At 52.8% G+C, this 13,830-nt stretch overlaps 1 protein-coding gene across 2 annotated transcripts in view; it reads left to right on the top strand.

The window, feature by feature from the left end:
• The window catches only part of PHC2 (polyhomeotic homolog 2), an 83,164-nt gene that overhangs the window by 32,327 nt on the left and 37,007 nt on the right, over nucleotides 1–13,830 (top strand). For both annotated transcript variants that reach the window (XM_081143873.1, XM_081143874.1), the window contains exons 2-7: nucleotides 3,589–3,795; nucleotides 6,378–6,536; nucleotides 7,582–7,659; nucleotides 8,089–8,253; nucleotides 10,109–10,195; nucleotides 11,357–11,669. In XM_081143873.1, the coding sequence (XP_080999999.1) occupies nucleotides 3,643–3,795; nucleotides 6,378–6,536; nucleotides 7,582–7,659; nucleotides 8,089–8,253; nucleotides 10,109–10,195; nucleotides 11,357–11,669 (955 nt within the window). In that variant the 5' untranslated portion in view covers nucleotides 3,589–3,642. The remainder of the gene's footprint in view (nucleotides 1–3,588; nucleotides 3,796–6,377; nucleotides 6,537–7,581; nucleotides 7,660–8,088; nucleotides 8,254–10,108; nucleotides 10,196–11,356; nucleotides 11,670–13,830) is intronic.

The following is a 13,830-nucleotide window of genomic DNA, read 5'->3' as shown; positions in this document are numbered from 1 at the left end:
TTCTACAAATTACAAAGAAAACGGGGAGGTTTCAGAAAAGTTGATCCATTTAAACTTATGGGGTTCTATTTCACAACGAAATATTTGGATTCCTAGGACTGCATGGTCAGTTTTAACTTCTCGCCTTTCATGTCTGTCTTTGGTGGCCCTTGTTTATTTACTTTGGTTTCTAGTGACACTAAAGGAGGCGAGAAGCAGAGGATTGGGGAAAGGAGGGACTTTTTGAGGGGGTTTGAGCTGAATCCATTTGGACTGTTTCCAATGTATCAGTAACCTCAGACAGCTGCCAAAGGCGCAATTAGACTGCTGCAAATCAGGAGACTTATGTTTGTGCAGCAGCTGGGGTGTAAGGCAGTCTGCCCTCTGGCCCCTAAGTGTGGAGAGCCTGAACACTGCTATTATTGATTTATACCTCGGACAGAGAAGCAACCCAAGAGGAGAGGCAGAGCCATAGCCAAGCAGCCCCATCTCCCCACCTTTTCAAAGTCCCCATATACAAGCCACTGCAGGGATGATGACAGCCAGCAGGCTTTGTGGGGCAGACGAGGCCTCTCATTTCCTGTCAGTCTCCAATTGCATTAGGAACCCCACCCCAGTTCACTCCAGGGCTTTAAGCTCCATTTGGAGAGCTCTGTTTTCAATGTCTTTTCCACCTACTTCCCTGGAACCTCTGTTACAGCTGTAATCCGCAGCAAATGGATTTCCCTGACCCTAGGACAAAGGCCTAGTGTTCCCTAGACTTGGCGGCTCCTGGGAGGGCAGGACCATCAGCATTTCTCCAGCTGCTGGTCTCAGGCCCCATGGGCGGCAGAGACCTGTAATAAGATCACTAGCTAAGCCGGTTACAGTCAGCACATCATTCAAAGTGGTCCCCTGCGATTAGGAGGGGAAATTGACTAAAGTAAGAATCACAGCCTTCAGAGCTTGAGCTCACACAAAACCACACAGTGAGTTGGAACCCAGAGAAAAGCAGATTTCCAGTTCTGGACGTTAGCCATTAATCAGATTTGGCTGGTGTTCATAGTGGGAGTCCACAGGGATCAGTAGCCTTGGGGAAGAAATAAGGAGCTAGTTAGAAAAAGAAGGGAGGAATAAGAGTAGGAATTAAAAGGAAATTGAAAAGTGGTATATAAAATGCTTAAAGCCTAAATACTAAGAAAGTGTAAGGGTTCCGATTTTCTAACATGGGGTGGCAGAGTTGGGGGGTAACGAGAGGCCACAGATGCTTCAGTAACCCTCACTGAGACTTCAGAACCCCACCACTCCCCCAGACCAGAGCTCTGAGGCAGAAGGAAGGTAGGAGAGGGGAGGCCCTAAAAGCCTGGGTTCAAAGAGGGGAACTGTAGTAGAAAAAGTTTGAAAGCTACTATATAGGTCCATGCTTCCTAATTTTTTTTTCCCACTCAAGTTTCCTTCCCCTGGGAGACCAATGAGAAAGTGGCATACGGCAGCTTCAGATTCCTTCTCAGGGAAAACTTCAACCCTCTGGTTGACTAAATCACGAGTCCAGTGGGTTTTCTGAGGGCACCTCCCATGTTCATGCTACTGGAGAGAGTCCAAGGAGTCCTGCCTATCTCTTTAAGTGAGGCGCTTTCCCAAAAACTGGATGTCAGTTTTTGTGTAGGAAAAACAAGGAAGATAGTGGTAACTTTTGATTTCTTAAACTGATTGGTAGGTGCACATGCCTATGATCTTTTATGTATGCATTATCTAGAAAGAGAGATTATTTTATCAGTATAAAATATTTAATAGACATTAATTAATAATTAGGGGATTAAATTCAGTGATCTTGCCTCCTTTCCACCCCTAAAAATCTAGCATGCTCTGATATGGACTTTGCCCAATGTCATTAAAATAATGGCTCCAAGCAAGAATATGGGTGAACTCTGCAGGCGTAGTTTGGGAAGAGCTCTGGCTTTGGAGTCAGGCCTGGTTTCGAATCCTCGTTCTGTGATGACCTTAGATAAGTTACTTTGATAAGTTCTTCATTGACAAAATTGAGATAATAAGGGAGGTCATAAGTATGTATAAAGCATCTACTATAGTGGCAGACACATAGTAGGTGCTCCATAAATAATCAGTATTATTAGTATAGACTCCATTGATGGAAGGTACTGAAATTAAATCACCTTAAAATTAGGATTCATGTTTTCAACGTTTTTCTATTCCCAGTACTTAATGAGAATGCCCTGCATATGGTAGATGCTCAACAGATGTTCAGATTGTTGACTGGGAAAGTCTAGAAGTGGTTGGCAAGGAATGGAAGGTGGGACAGGGCATATTATGCTGTGAAAGTGTGAGTTCAGGCAGTTCAAATGTTCCTTCTCCTTTGAAGTGTTCCCTGATCCCCTAGGCAGAATCTGTCCTTCCCTCCTCTGTGCTTTGCATGAGTGACAGAAAGAGAGGGCAAAAGCCTGAGCTAGAACAGAGAGAGCAAACCGGGGGTGCAGAGGAAGCATGCTCTATCTAGGGAGCGAGAGAATGTGCACGCAGGGGAGTGAAGGAGGCAGGGTGTGCTTGCCCCGGCCTGGTGGGGAGGGCGGTCCTCAGGCAGGGGAGATCACAGTGAGAGGAGAGAGATCCAGAGCATGTGAAGCAGGGGAGCGAGACGCAGAGCAAACCACATGCAGAGTGAGGTCAGCCGAGGGCAAGGAGGGCTAGGAGAGATTGTGGCGAGGCAGCAAAGAAGTCAGGAATGGGGAGAGAGCTCATTAGAGTAAACCAGAGCAAGCCGTCAGGCCCATCGAGGGAGGGTAAGAGAGTGAGAGGAAACCATGCATGTGTTCACGGGAGCCCAAGCCCAGGGGGGCGAGTGGGGCACACAGAGGATGGGCCGGTGTATACCCGACACTCTGCTGGGCGCTTGGTATCATTGCTTTGCTTTACCCTCCCAGCCATCCATGCACTCTAACATCTGACGCTTACGAGACACGGTTAGAGAAGTGTGACTTGCCAAGGTTTCCCAGCTAGTAAGTGGCAGAGCTAGGACACAACCCCAAGTCCTTCTGATTCCAGACCCTGCGATTTTAACCAAATCGTTCAACCTAGTGCCCTACTCAGCTTTAGAGAGCACTCAGTAAGTACTTCATAACGAAAACAGAGACTCCAAACATACTCGAAGCCCTTCCGGCTTTCAAAACAAAATAAAATAAGCACTTCAGTTTATTTTATTGCCTCTTTATTTGCCTTTTTCTCTCAGACCGTCCTCTCTAGATTTGTAATCCCATTTCTTTCAATAACTGGCTGTACAAATACGGCTAAGTAACTAGTTCTCTGACCATCAATGTCTCCATCCCAAGAATAAAGGGGTGGAAGGAGTGAGAGGTGACCCTCATAAGACAGCTCGGGGAGACCCGCCTCCTTTGCTGGTGTACTTCCTCGAGCAGACTGAGCAGGTCACAGGCTCACAACCAGGCGGACCTGGTTTCGACTCTCGCCTGGTGAGCACGCCACCCTGTCCTTCTGCTGACAGGGGTGTCCCAGACCGCAGTGCAGAAGCAGTGCCCCCACAGGCCGACGGGAAACTCAGGCACATGTGGGGCTGCTCTAGTCAGTGTTTACCTGTCACTTCTGCCTTTTTCCTCCCAGCATCCGCCTGCTCTTCCGCCATCCGAACCCCCTGACGGTGCCATCCTACAGGCCATGGAGAATGAGCTGCCGGTCCCCCATTCGTCTAGCAGTGCCAGTGTCCCCAGCAGTGCCAGCGGGGTCAGTAGCAGCAGTGGTGGGAGTGGCCGCCCCGCTGGGCCCCAGATTTCTGTCTACAGTGGCATTCCTGACCGGCAGACCGTGCAGGTGAGATTCCAGCTGATCTCGGGTTGAATTCCTGGATCACCTCCAGGCCTGGCCAGGAGGACGTGTCAGCGTGGTCTGGTGGAATAACTGGGGTGTTAGAGAAGTGAAGCTGGATGGTCCAATCAAGGAAGTTTCAGGAGGGGGAGTACTTAGCAGATCTGGACACGTCTCCCTTACCTGTGAGTCAGACCCCAGAGTGCTGCTTTGGGAGGATGGGTCTGTGAGAGTGTAAGAAACAGTGAAAATAATAAACAGAAAAAGTGACTGGGAGCGGCTCAGCCACAACCTAGACTCACCATCTAAATGACAACTTCCCTGTAACAAATACAAGTTTCTCAAAGACAGAGGACCAAAAACGAACCCCCAAACACTCCCCTGTCCTTGTAACTTCTTACCTACTTCGCCAAAGCAGCAGTTTGCAGAGCCACCCTGCGGCTTCGCAGTGGTTTCACACTGTTCCAAACGCAGCTGTGACCACGTGTCGCCACCTGCTCTGTGCCCAGTGCTGTCTGGAGGGTTTTGCACATATTTACTCCTCCAGCTGTGAGAATGGTTGTTATTCGGCACAATTCTATGGTTGAGAAAACTGCACCTCAGAGAAGGTATAACTTGTCCAAGTCATTCAGGTAAAGACAAAAACTCTGAACCTAATTCTCCCCCAAAACCTGTGTTCTTAATCACTACAATGCCTGCTTGAGGTTCCGGATGAAAAGGGCGGGAGAGAAACTGCAGCCGAGAAGCGTTTGCTCTGTGACTTTGCTGTTACAGCCTGGATGTACCAGACACGTGGCCTCATCCTGCTTCGGCCCCAGGCCCAGGCCAGGGAACGGAGGAGAAGCCACAGCAGACAGTGCCAGGGCCTGAGAAATCTAGTGAAGGAAGGTGCCATGGGACACTCTGGGGCCCTGCCCCTCCCGTTGCTCTGCCTCACCCTTAAACCCTGTGTTCTGTGCCCATTACGCCGCCCAGGCTCTTCCACGGCCCGTTTGCATGTGAGCATTGCAGCTGTAGTTTCTAGCAGCTGGCATGAGGCTGTGCCCTCCTCCTGCCCCTCAGCACAACTCTAGGCATCAGGGATTAGGGTTTCTGCTCTGGCAGATGGCAGCACCCTGGTCATGTGCTGTACGGAAGCCACTTCCCCGCTGACATCTAGCGAGGAAGAGTCGCGGTATCTCTGCCACGGCTGGCGGGACTGCTGGGGGTGCTTTTTGGAGCCTAAGGAAGATGAAGAAGCTTAGGGAAAGGGAAGAAGGAAGGGTCCTGGGGAGAACCAGAACAAAGAGGACTGAGCTCATGTAAATCGGGCCCTTCCGAGGGGAAGCGCGGGGTGGGTGGGGGTATCTGGGAGACCCCAGAGCCCAGGCAGAATCCGGGAATGTGCCTATTTTCACCGAACCCCAAATCTGAGCCCAGCAGTTATTTTGTGCTAGAGCACCAGCCCTGGAAACCACGCTAAGCTGGAGAGACTCAGACTGGAGGCTCCCTTGCTGGGGCAGGACCCAGCATTGGGAGCAGCCCTGTGGCCAGGGATTCAGCAGACTAAGGGCAGGAAGTAGGCCAAGGCCTGGCCAGGGCTCAAGTGGGACATCGGGTTGGGAAGAGATGGCGGGAGGGTGACCAGGCGAGGAGAGAGAGGAGAAATGTCTCTGGGGCTCATGAGAAGACAGAGGATTTGGGGCTGGGGGAAAGCATTGCTTCTCTGTTCCTGGGGGTTGGGAGAGGCTCTGAGAGGCAGAGTAAAGAGGGGGAGGGGAACAGAGAGCAGCCTTTTGTCATTTCCTTTCCACTGTGGCTCAGCCAGTCCCATCAGGAAAGGGAATGGCAGTAAGGCCAGGAGTGGGAGGTGGTGGCTCAGAAGAGGAAGCATTGGAGGGAGGGAGGGAGAGAATGAGAGAGAAACACATCACCCTGTGGCATTGGCCTGCTCTGCAAGCCCCAGGGGCCCTTCTTCAAAGGGACTGGTGGGACTTCCCAGGCAGCTAAGGGCAGACCCTGGGCAGCGGCCCAAGTTTGCCCTGAGGCCCCAGCGGGGATGGTGTGGCCTTGGGTAAGTTTTAGTTGGCTGGTGTCTTGCTTAAGCTGCGATAGGCCGCCCTAGTGAGCTGTCTCTCTTCCCACCCCTTTCCTTCTCTGCTTCGTTGAGCTTTGGTTCCCTCTGTCATCATCTTCCCTGTGTTCCAACCACCCTAACCTGAGGCTGAAGAATGGCGGTGAAGGGCAGTGTCATTGGCATGGGACACAGTGTCACTGGAGGCTTAAAGGACTTCTGTCTCCCTCAGCCTCTCCACTACCTGAGAGTGAGTCAGAACAGTGGTGGGCTGCCCTGAAGTCAAGGGGAGCAGACAACACAGGGGCAGACAGTTCTGGGGAGCATGTGCCCTGAAGAGATGCAAGATAGACAAGGCAGAGATGCCTCCCCCACCTGCCTGAGAGGTGCTGGCTGTGGTGGTGCTCTCAGACCTGGTGGCCTTCCCTGAGCGGTTGGAGACAGACGGGGCTGACAGGCGCGGTTGCAGGAGGGGCGAATCTGCAGGAGGCGAGCGTAGGGCTGGTGAGATCGCTGTGCCCCGCCCGCCCCCCAGGTGATCCAGCAGGCCCTGCACCGGCAGCCCAGCACCGCGGCCCAGTACCTGCAGCAGATGTACGCGGCGCAGCAGCAGCACCTCATGCTGCAGACGGCGGCGCTGCAGCAGCAGCACCTCAGCAGCGCCCAGCTCCAGAGCCTGGCAGCTGTGCAGCAGGTAAGAAGGAGACGGGCTCCGCCAGTGCCACCCAGGTCGTGGCAGCTGCGTAAGTAAGAAAAGCAGGCACTCCACACGCGCTCCGTGCATGCCCTCCCTGGGCCCGCACAGAACCCTGGGAAGGAGCGTCATTGTCGTCAGCACCCTCTAACCGATGAGGAAAGAGGCTCTGGGAGGCTAAGCGCCTGGCCCAAGGTCACACAGCCCTTCGGTGGAGCGGCTGGAAGCTTCAGCCCGCCCAGCCCGAGGAAGGAGGCCTTCCGCACTGTGTCCCTGCACCACAGGGATGGGACCAAGGGTCAAGGAGTCCACAAGCAAAGGCTGTCGCCCATTCGGCTTGCCTGTCTGCCATCAGTGCCTGAGGAGAACTCATCATTCATTCAACAAAATTTTTATGCACCTACTATATGCCAAAGTTATGTCAGGCACTAAATATACTGTGCACCCTGTCTTCTTGGAGCTTATAGTGGGGAGAGAGCCAGTAAACAGAAACCCAAATAGACAAGGAAACAAAATATGTAAACATCTCAGTTGTGATAAGCTCTGTGAAGGAGAGGAGCAGACCACTGTGACTGAAGTACAAGGAAGACCTTAGGTTGGGTGGCCAGGGAAGGCCTCTCTACCGGAGTAACATTGACGCTACACTTGGAGGGTGACGAGAAGCTGGCCAAAGGGAGAGGGTAGGCTGGACATCGCAGACAGCGTGTACAATACTCTGCCTGGGGACCCAGATACGACAGGGAGGGAAGGAGCAGAGGGCTGAGAGAGCAGGAAACCTTGCTAATAGCCATAGCTGACAATTAGAATGCTTACGTGCAAATGCCTTGCCGTGTACAATCCTTCTGGCAGCCCTACAAGGTAGACACTGTTTTTATCCTCACTTTATAAAAGAGGAAACTGAGGCACTGCTTAAGGTTATACAGATGAGGTAGAATGAAGGTCTGACTCCTTACCACTGCCCTGTAGTACTTCCTTGGAGGGTGAGAGCCTGGGGCATGACTAGGGGAGATCTGGGACTCTAGTGATTAGACTTGTTCTTTTCCAGGCAAGCCTGGTGGCCAACAGACAAGGGAGCACCTCAGGCGGCAGTGTGTCTGCACAGGCCCCAGCCCAGTCGTCCTCGGTGAGTAGGATGCAGAGCAGCGGGCAGAGCCCACAGCTCTAGGACCAGCTCATTCCTCCTTGCCCAAGACCCAGTCATGGTGAATCCTTAGCCACGTACAATCATAGCTGGAATCTATTACTCTTGCCAGAAATAAAGTATGTGTCATTTCCTAACCCTTACTTTTGGTAAGTCCCTGCCATCTTTCCACTGTCAAGGCTCTCTGTTCGTAGCTCAGTTCTCTCGCCATTGGATCCTCCCTGCAGCTCTGCATGTAGGCCAGAGATAGGGCAGTGCTGGAGGGAAGATCCAGGGCCCAAGGACCAGAGACGGTTTTGAATGAGACTGAATCCACCAAGGGACAGAGTGGGGAGAGAACAAGATGGATGCGGGGCACGGATCAAACCAACAGAACCTCCTGTTTCCTACTGCATGTGTCTCTCTCATCAGATCAATCTGGCAGCTTCCCCAGCAGCAGCCCAGCTCATCAACCGGGCTCAGAGTGTCAATTCAGCAACAGCCTCGGGCATCGCCCAGCAGGCTGTGCTCTTGGGCAACACATCTTCTCCAGCCCTGACTGCAAGCCAAGCACAGATGTACCTGAGGGCACAGATGGTGAGTACCCAGCCTGGGCCATGGCTCAGGTGGGCCTGGGGAAAACAGGCAGAGAATTCAAGAGCTAGGAGTTTAGAGAAGGGTGGGGATCCGTCGAGGGAGGGGAAGAAGCCTAGGAAACAGTTGGCAAGAGATAAGGGTAGAAGAAAGAAATGGGGCCGGAAGGCCAAGGGGGAGCTTTGGCATAGGCTCCATGACTCAAGGACAGGTGGGGTTCCAGGAAATAAAGTTAGCCACAATGCCTCCTTCCTTCCCTTCCTAGAGTGCAACTGAATTGTCCTCTTCTTATCATAAGCCATTCCCTAAAATTAGTTAGGGTAGAGAATGCAGGAGTCCTTCCCCAGTGGTCTGTACACTCGGGCGCGTGAGATAAGCAAGCACAGAAATGTCCATATCCTCTACAGAAATGGGAAGCTGGTCTGTCTCACTGTGACAGTCCTTGCCGTTGCACAGGGGCCAAAGGTACCTCCCGGCTCAGGTGGTGAAGGTGGCGGCAGCTTCGGGACAGGCTGTGGCCTCCGCTGCCCTCCCAGCTGGGCCTGCTTCTAATCGGGATCACCCTATCATTTGTTAGTCAGGTGGACTTGTTTGGGCCAAATGTACTCAGGATGGCATCAGCCCTGGACATGCATACATAAAATCTCTCCTTCACACCTGGCCCTAAGGGCTGCAGAAGTTGTTAGGAATTTAAGAGGTTCCTGAGATTCAGAAGAACTTCCTGGGAAAATAGCAGCCTGCCTCCGAGGAGACAATAGCATCTAATGGCTCTCCACTGGGCTCAGTCCAGCCTCCTATCTCCCATTCTGAAGATTTCTCCCTCCAGCCCCTTGGCATACAGTCCTCCCCTCCCTTGCTCCTGACGCCAGAATTGGACACTTGGAGCTTTTCTGGTCTTGCTCCTGCACTTCATTCCTAACTCTGGGTTCACTGTTTGAGGTGCAGCTCCATTCCCAGGGACTAGCCTCTTAGACATACAGCACAGAATAGACTTCCATGTCTCTAGGGAAAGGACAGCCACATTGTGACCCTGCCCAAGCCTGCCTTTGTCTTCAGTTTACTCTTTCCCTTGCCCTACTCAGCTGCCCCAACTGGAGTCCCGAAGCCTGCCTGCCTTCCTCCCCAAAGCAGAGAGTACATGCACAGAGGGGCAAGCACAGGTGCCTCCCAGAGTTCCAGGGAAAGCACGCTCCAAGACACCAGCATGTCCGCACTGGTGCCAAGCCAGACTCGCAGGGTTGGGAGTATCACACAGAGACCATCACAGAGCCTGCACCCCATGGAAGGGATGCAGACACGAGTACAGCTCTAGGTGCTCTGCTTCCTACACACACACACACCTAAACTCAGCTTAAAAATGACCGAATCATCCTTTCTGGAGCTGAGTCCTGTTCTGACCCCAACCTGGAGTCAGGAGTGGGTTAGACCCAGACAATGGTCCTAGGGCATCTGTCTCAGCCCAGGGTCCCTGCTCCCCAGGATGCTGCGGAGAGAGTGACTAGGATGTCCTGTGAATGTAGGTTCCCTCTAGGATGAGCTCCTCACAGAGGCTTCTGCAGTAAACCTGATGTGGGTACAGCCCCAGCATGGCTCTCCCCGACCACTCACCCCTTCACAGCCCAGCCGAGGTCAGGACGCCTCAAGCCTCTTGAGATTTTCAGGGGATCCCCTTGGACTCCTTCCCTGTCTTGTCTCCCTGTTTCCCCATATCTGCTCCGTGACTAAACTGTTCTGTCCTATGGCCGAGCCCACATTGGGCAGGTAAAAGGCACCTCGTTTCCTGTGATTCCAGGCCCAGCCAGGTAACCTGGTGCAGGTAGCTAGGAGCCTAGGCGGCACTGTTCCTTTGTCCCCTCAGCTCATCTTCACGCCCACGGCCACCGTCGCTACTGTGCAGCCTGAGCTCGGCACTGGCTCCCCCGCCCGGCCCCCCACCCCTGCCCAGGTGAGGATTCCATCTTGCGGGAGGGTAGGGGGGTGGGCACCCCATAGAGGGGTACTGATACCGGGTATGGGCCCAAGTCCTGGTGGAGCTTTGAATCTTTGGAAAGGCTGGGATCTTCTAGGAAAGCAGGTGGGAGACAGGACAGCCCAGTGCTCCCAGACTTGCTCCTTCATTCCCCATGGAGAAGGCTTCAGCCACTCCTGACTGTTCCTGCGACACAGGTCAGGAGTCAGAGAGCAGCGGCCTGAGGTCACACCAGTGAGACCCAGTGGTCTTTGCTACCTTTGTACCTTACACTCTCCCTCCCCAGTGCAACTTCTGCTGCTGTGGTTGCTTTTTATGTGGAAAATCCCTCTCTGGTTACACACGCCAGCACCCCTAGGAATCGGGGAAAAAAGGCATGGAAGAGGGGGCAAAGATAGTCCTGAGTCCCTACCCACTGCTGGGAGCGCAAAGATCTGCTGTAGCTGGAAAGATTCCATGGGCAGCGGGGTGAGGAACACCCTCCCCCTCCCCCTTCCACCTCCCCCCACCTCCAGCTACAGAATGGGGACCACGTGGAGAGCACTTGGTAGCAAGATTATCAGATTTGTCAGATGCGAGTCTGGCACAGCCTCTATGCGTCCAGCAGAGGGCGCCAGGGACCAGGCTGAATAAGCAGGCCCAGCCGTGTTCACCTTATTGGGAGGACAGGACAACCCTCTGCCTGGTGGCCTTGCTGGTCAATTAACTTTCCATTTCACCCTGGCCTTTTCCCGGGTGGCAAGCCCCACGCCCTGCTGTATCTGGGAATTCTTTCTAAGTGGTATGGATCTCACCCTGATAGTTTGGAGGAGGCAGGAGTTAACAGAAGGGAGAGAGCCCAGCCCGCCTGCCTGCCCGGGCCTGCCCCAGCCTGGCCGTCTTCCCTTCTCAAAATTCCACATCTTCTGCCGATGGGCCCAGTCACTGGCACTCTCTCCTGTCCCCTTTAGAACCTCTACCTGCTCCTGGTTTCTCTTTCAGCCCCTAATTTGTTCTCTCTCTTTCTCTCTGACTTTATAACCCCCTGTCCTGTTCAGCCATTCCTGGATCCATCCCTAATTCCTTCCCTATCTTAGTTGCGTGTTGGCATCGCTCCTACCCACATTCTCCAGACTCCTGTAGACCCCTCTTTTCCAGGTACAGAACTTGACCCTCCGAACACAACAGACACCAGCTGCAGCAGCCTCGGGCCCTAACCCCACTCAGCCTGTCCTGCCCAGCTTGGCCCTGAAACCCACGCCAGGTGGTAGCCAGCCTCTGCCTACCCCATCACAGGGCAGAAACACTGCTCAGGGTTCCCCCGCAGGTGCCAAGTCTGGCCTAACTGACAGTGTGATGGAGCCACTCAAGAAAGGAGATGGCAACAGCAGTGTGCCAGGGAGCTTGGAGGGCCGGGCTGGGCTCAGCCGGATGGTGCCCACTGTGGCTGCCCATCCCCTCATTGCACCAGGTAAGGGCTCCAGGAAGAAGGATCATATCCCCCCCCCCCCAAAAAAAAAAAAACAACAACTCAGGAGGACTGTGGGTCAGGGGAAACTGTCAAACTTTCCTTTTTCCCATGGATGTGCTAAGGTGCCAGCCATGTGTCTCTCTCCCCTCCTCCAACCTTGAGGTGTTCATCAGATCCTGATTCTGTTTCACGCTTCTAATCCAGCTTTAAAGAAGGAAGCCACATCCGTTGGAATAAATGAGTCCTTCACAGCGGGCACAATGGTGAATCTCAGAGTATGCAGTCATAGCTCTTAACTCTGAGTGGGTGGAAGTTGGCAGTGGGACTATTTTGAAGTTCTCTAAGAGTCAGCAAAAAGGACAGGGGCCAGCCAGAGGCATGTAAGAACACACAGGGAGGTGAGGAAGTGGGAAGTTTGTTTTCTCATCATTCCACACACATTTGTTGGCTAATTTTTGCCAGTTGTATTGCAAGTTCTGGGTATGCAGAGATCAATGAGACTGAGCCCTGGCTTCCAGGAGAGCACAGTCTGGAAAGACAGACAAGTACCATGCAGCATAGTGTGATGAGTGCTGTAATATATGGGAGCTCTGAGCTCTGTAGGAACACAGAGCACTAGCTATCCTTGGGGAGATATCTATCCAAAGGGGGCCAGCGAGGGCCACACTGGAGAATAAATGTAGCAAATTTTAAAAGACTAATAACCCAGCAGGTTACTTGTGAGGCAAGTTCTCTGAAGTTGGTGAATCAGTCTTCCCCGGGCCCAGACTCCTTTCCCTGCCTGCTAACATTCTCCCAGCACTGCCCCTGTTGGCCATCTCTAATGAGAAAATCCACCAAGAGCCCTAGAAGCCTGACTTACCAGTCTACGGAACAAGACCGAGCTGTTATAGCACAGAAGTAAATATAGTGGTGGACCACGTGGCTTCTCACTAAAGAGAGATTCACCCTGGTCACATCCCTGAGACAACCACTGACCCTCGGTGTTCATCCAATCTATTTTTTTCTTAAGAACCTACTATATGTTTGTTACTAATGAACCAAGATGGTAAAAATATGATTCCTTACCTAAAGGAGTGTGCAGTCAAAAGGAGGAAGCCAGATACATAAGCCAATCCATTTAATATCATAAATTCTATTATAGGAAAAAGTACGAGGTGAGTGGGCACAGAGCACAGATGGTCCTCTCAGCACCAGGCAGGATGGTGTAAATGAAATGGTGCAAAAGGCGAGCAGCTGACCCAGCAGATAAAGTAGACAAAGGTATCCGCGACAGGAAAGCACAAGTGGAGCGTTATGACAGTGAGCTGGAAGAATCTGACTTAAAGTTCTTTATTGGCCTTTTTGAAGTTCCCAAGGATAAAGGGTTGGTCTCTGCCTTCCAGTGGCCTCTACAGAGCCTGTAGAGCCTCACTGCCCTGTGGCTCCAAGTGCCTCTCTCTCTCTCTCTCTGGCATTACTTTCTCTAGAGATTGGTTCAGTCTCATCGTTTGTGGAGAAAGAAACTGAGGCTGAGAGGTAAAGACAGGTTCTTACAATGAGTTGATAGCAGCTTGGACAAGAGCAGGGACCCCCAGTTAGCATTTCTTCTATCTACTCATTCAGCATACAAGCTCTAGAGCAGAACTGGGAACCAAGTCCACATCTGGCAGTCAGATCCTGGCTCTCAGTCATTAAGCCGTGTCTGCCTCTCTCAGTTCTGACAGTAATTTGGGGCTTCCTAGGCCTTTCTCATTTCTGACCCAAAGCTCAAAGAGCCTGATGGTTCTAAGATTGTTCTGGGTTAACAGAGTCTAGTGGAGGGCTCTCTTCTCGAGCCGGGTCAGGGTGAACACAGGTGAGTTGCGGGCTGAGGTCCGGGCCCCAGCGTGGCCTGGGACTGACAATATGTGACTGTACGCAGTGCAGAAACCAGTGTTTCCGCAGGACTTTCTGTGGAGCAGCTGCGAGCTGCGGGCTACAAAGACGCTCTCCCCGGAGGCACAGATCAGCAGGCTTGGCACCGTTCCTGCCCCCCGCCGTCCCCTCCCGTTCTGCCTTCACTCTCCCACCCCTTCCTCTCGCAAACCCTGGGGTTCCACTCCCCTCCCCCACCTCCCAAATGGATGACAGCGCGGAGGTTTAGGATGCTGCAGATCCTCCCAGGGCCCCTGGGACAAAC

The sequence above is a fragment of the Miniopterus schreibersii genome (genome assembly GCF_964146895.1).
Source record: "Miniopterus schreibersii genome assembly, chromosome: 8".
NCBI classification, from domain to species: Eukaryota; Metazoa; Chordata; class Mammalia; order Chiroptera; family Miniopteridae; genus Miniopterus; species Miniopterus schreibersii.
The sequence above is the reverse complement of the archived record's forward strand: the minus strand, read 5'-3'. Positions and strand labels throughout refer to the sequence as shown.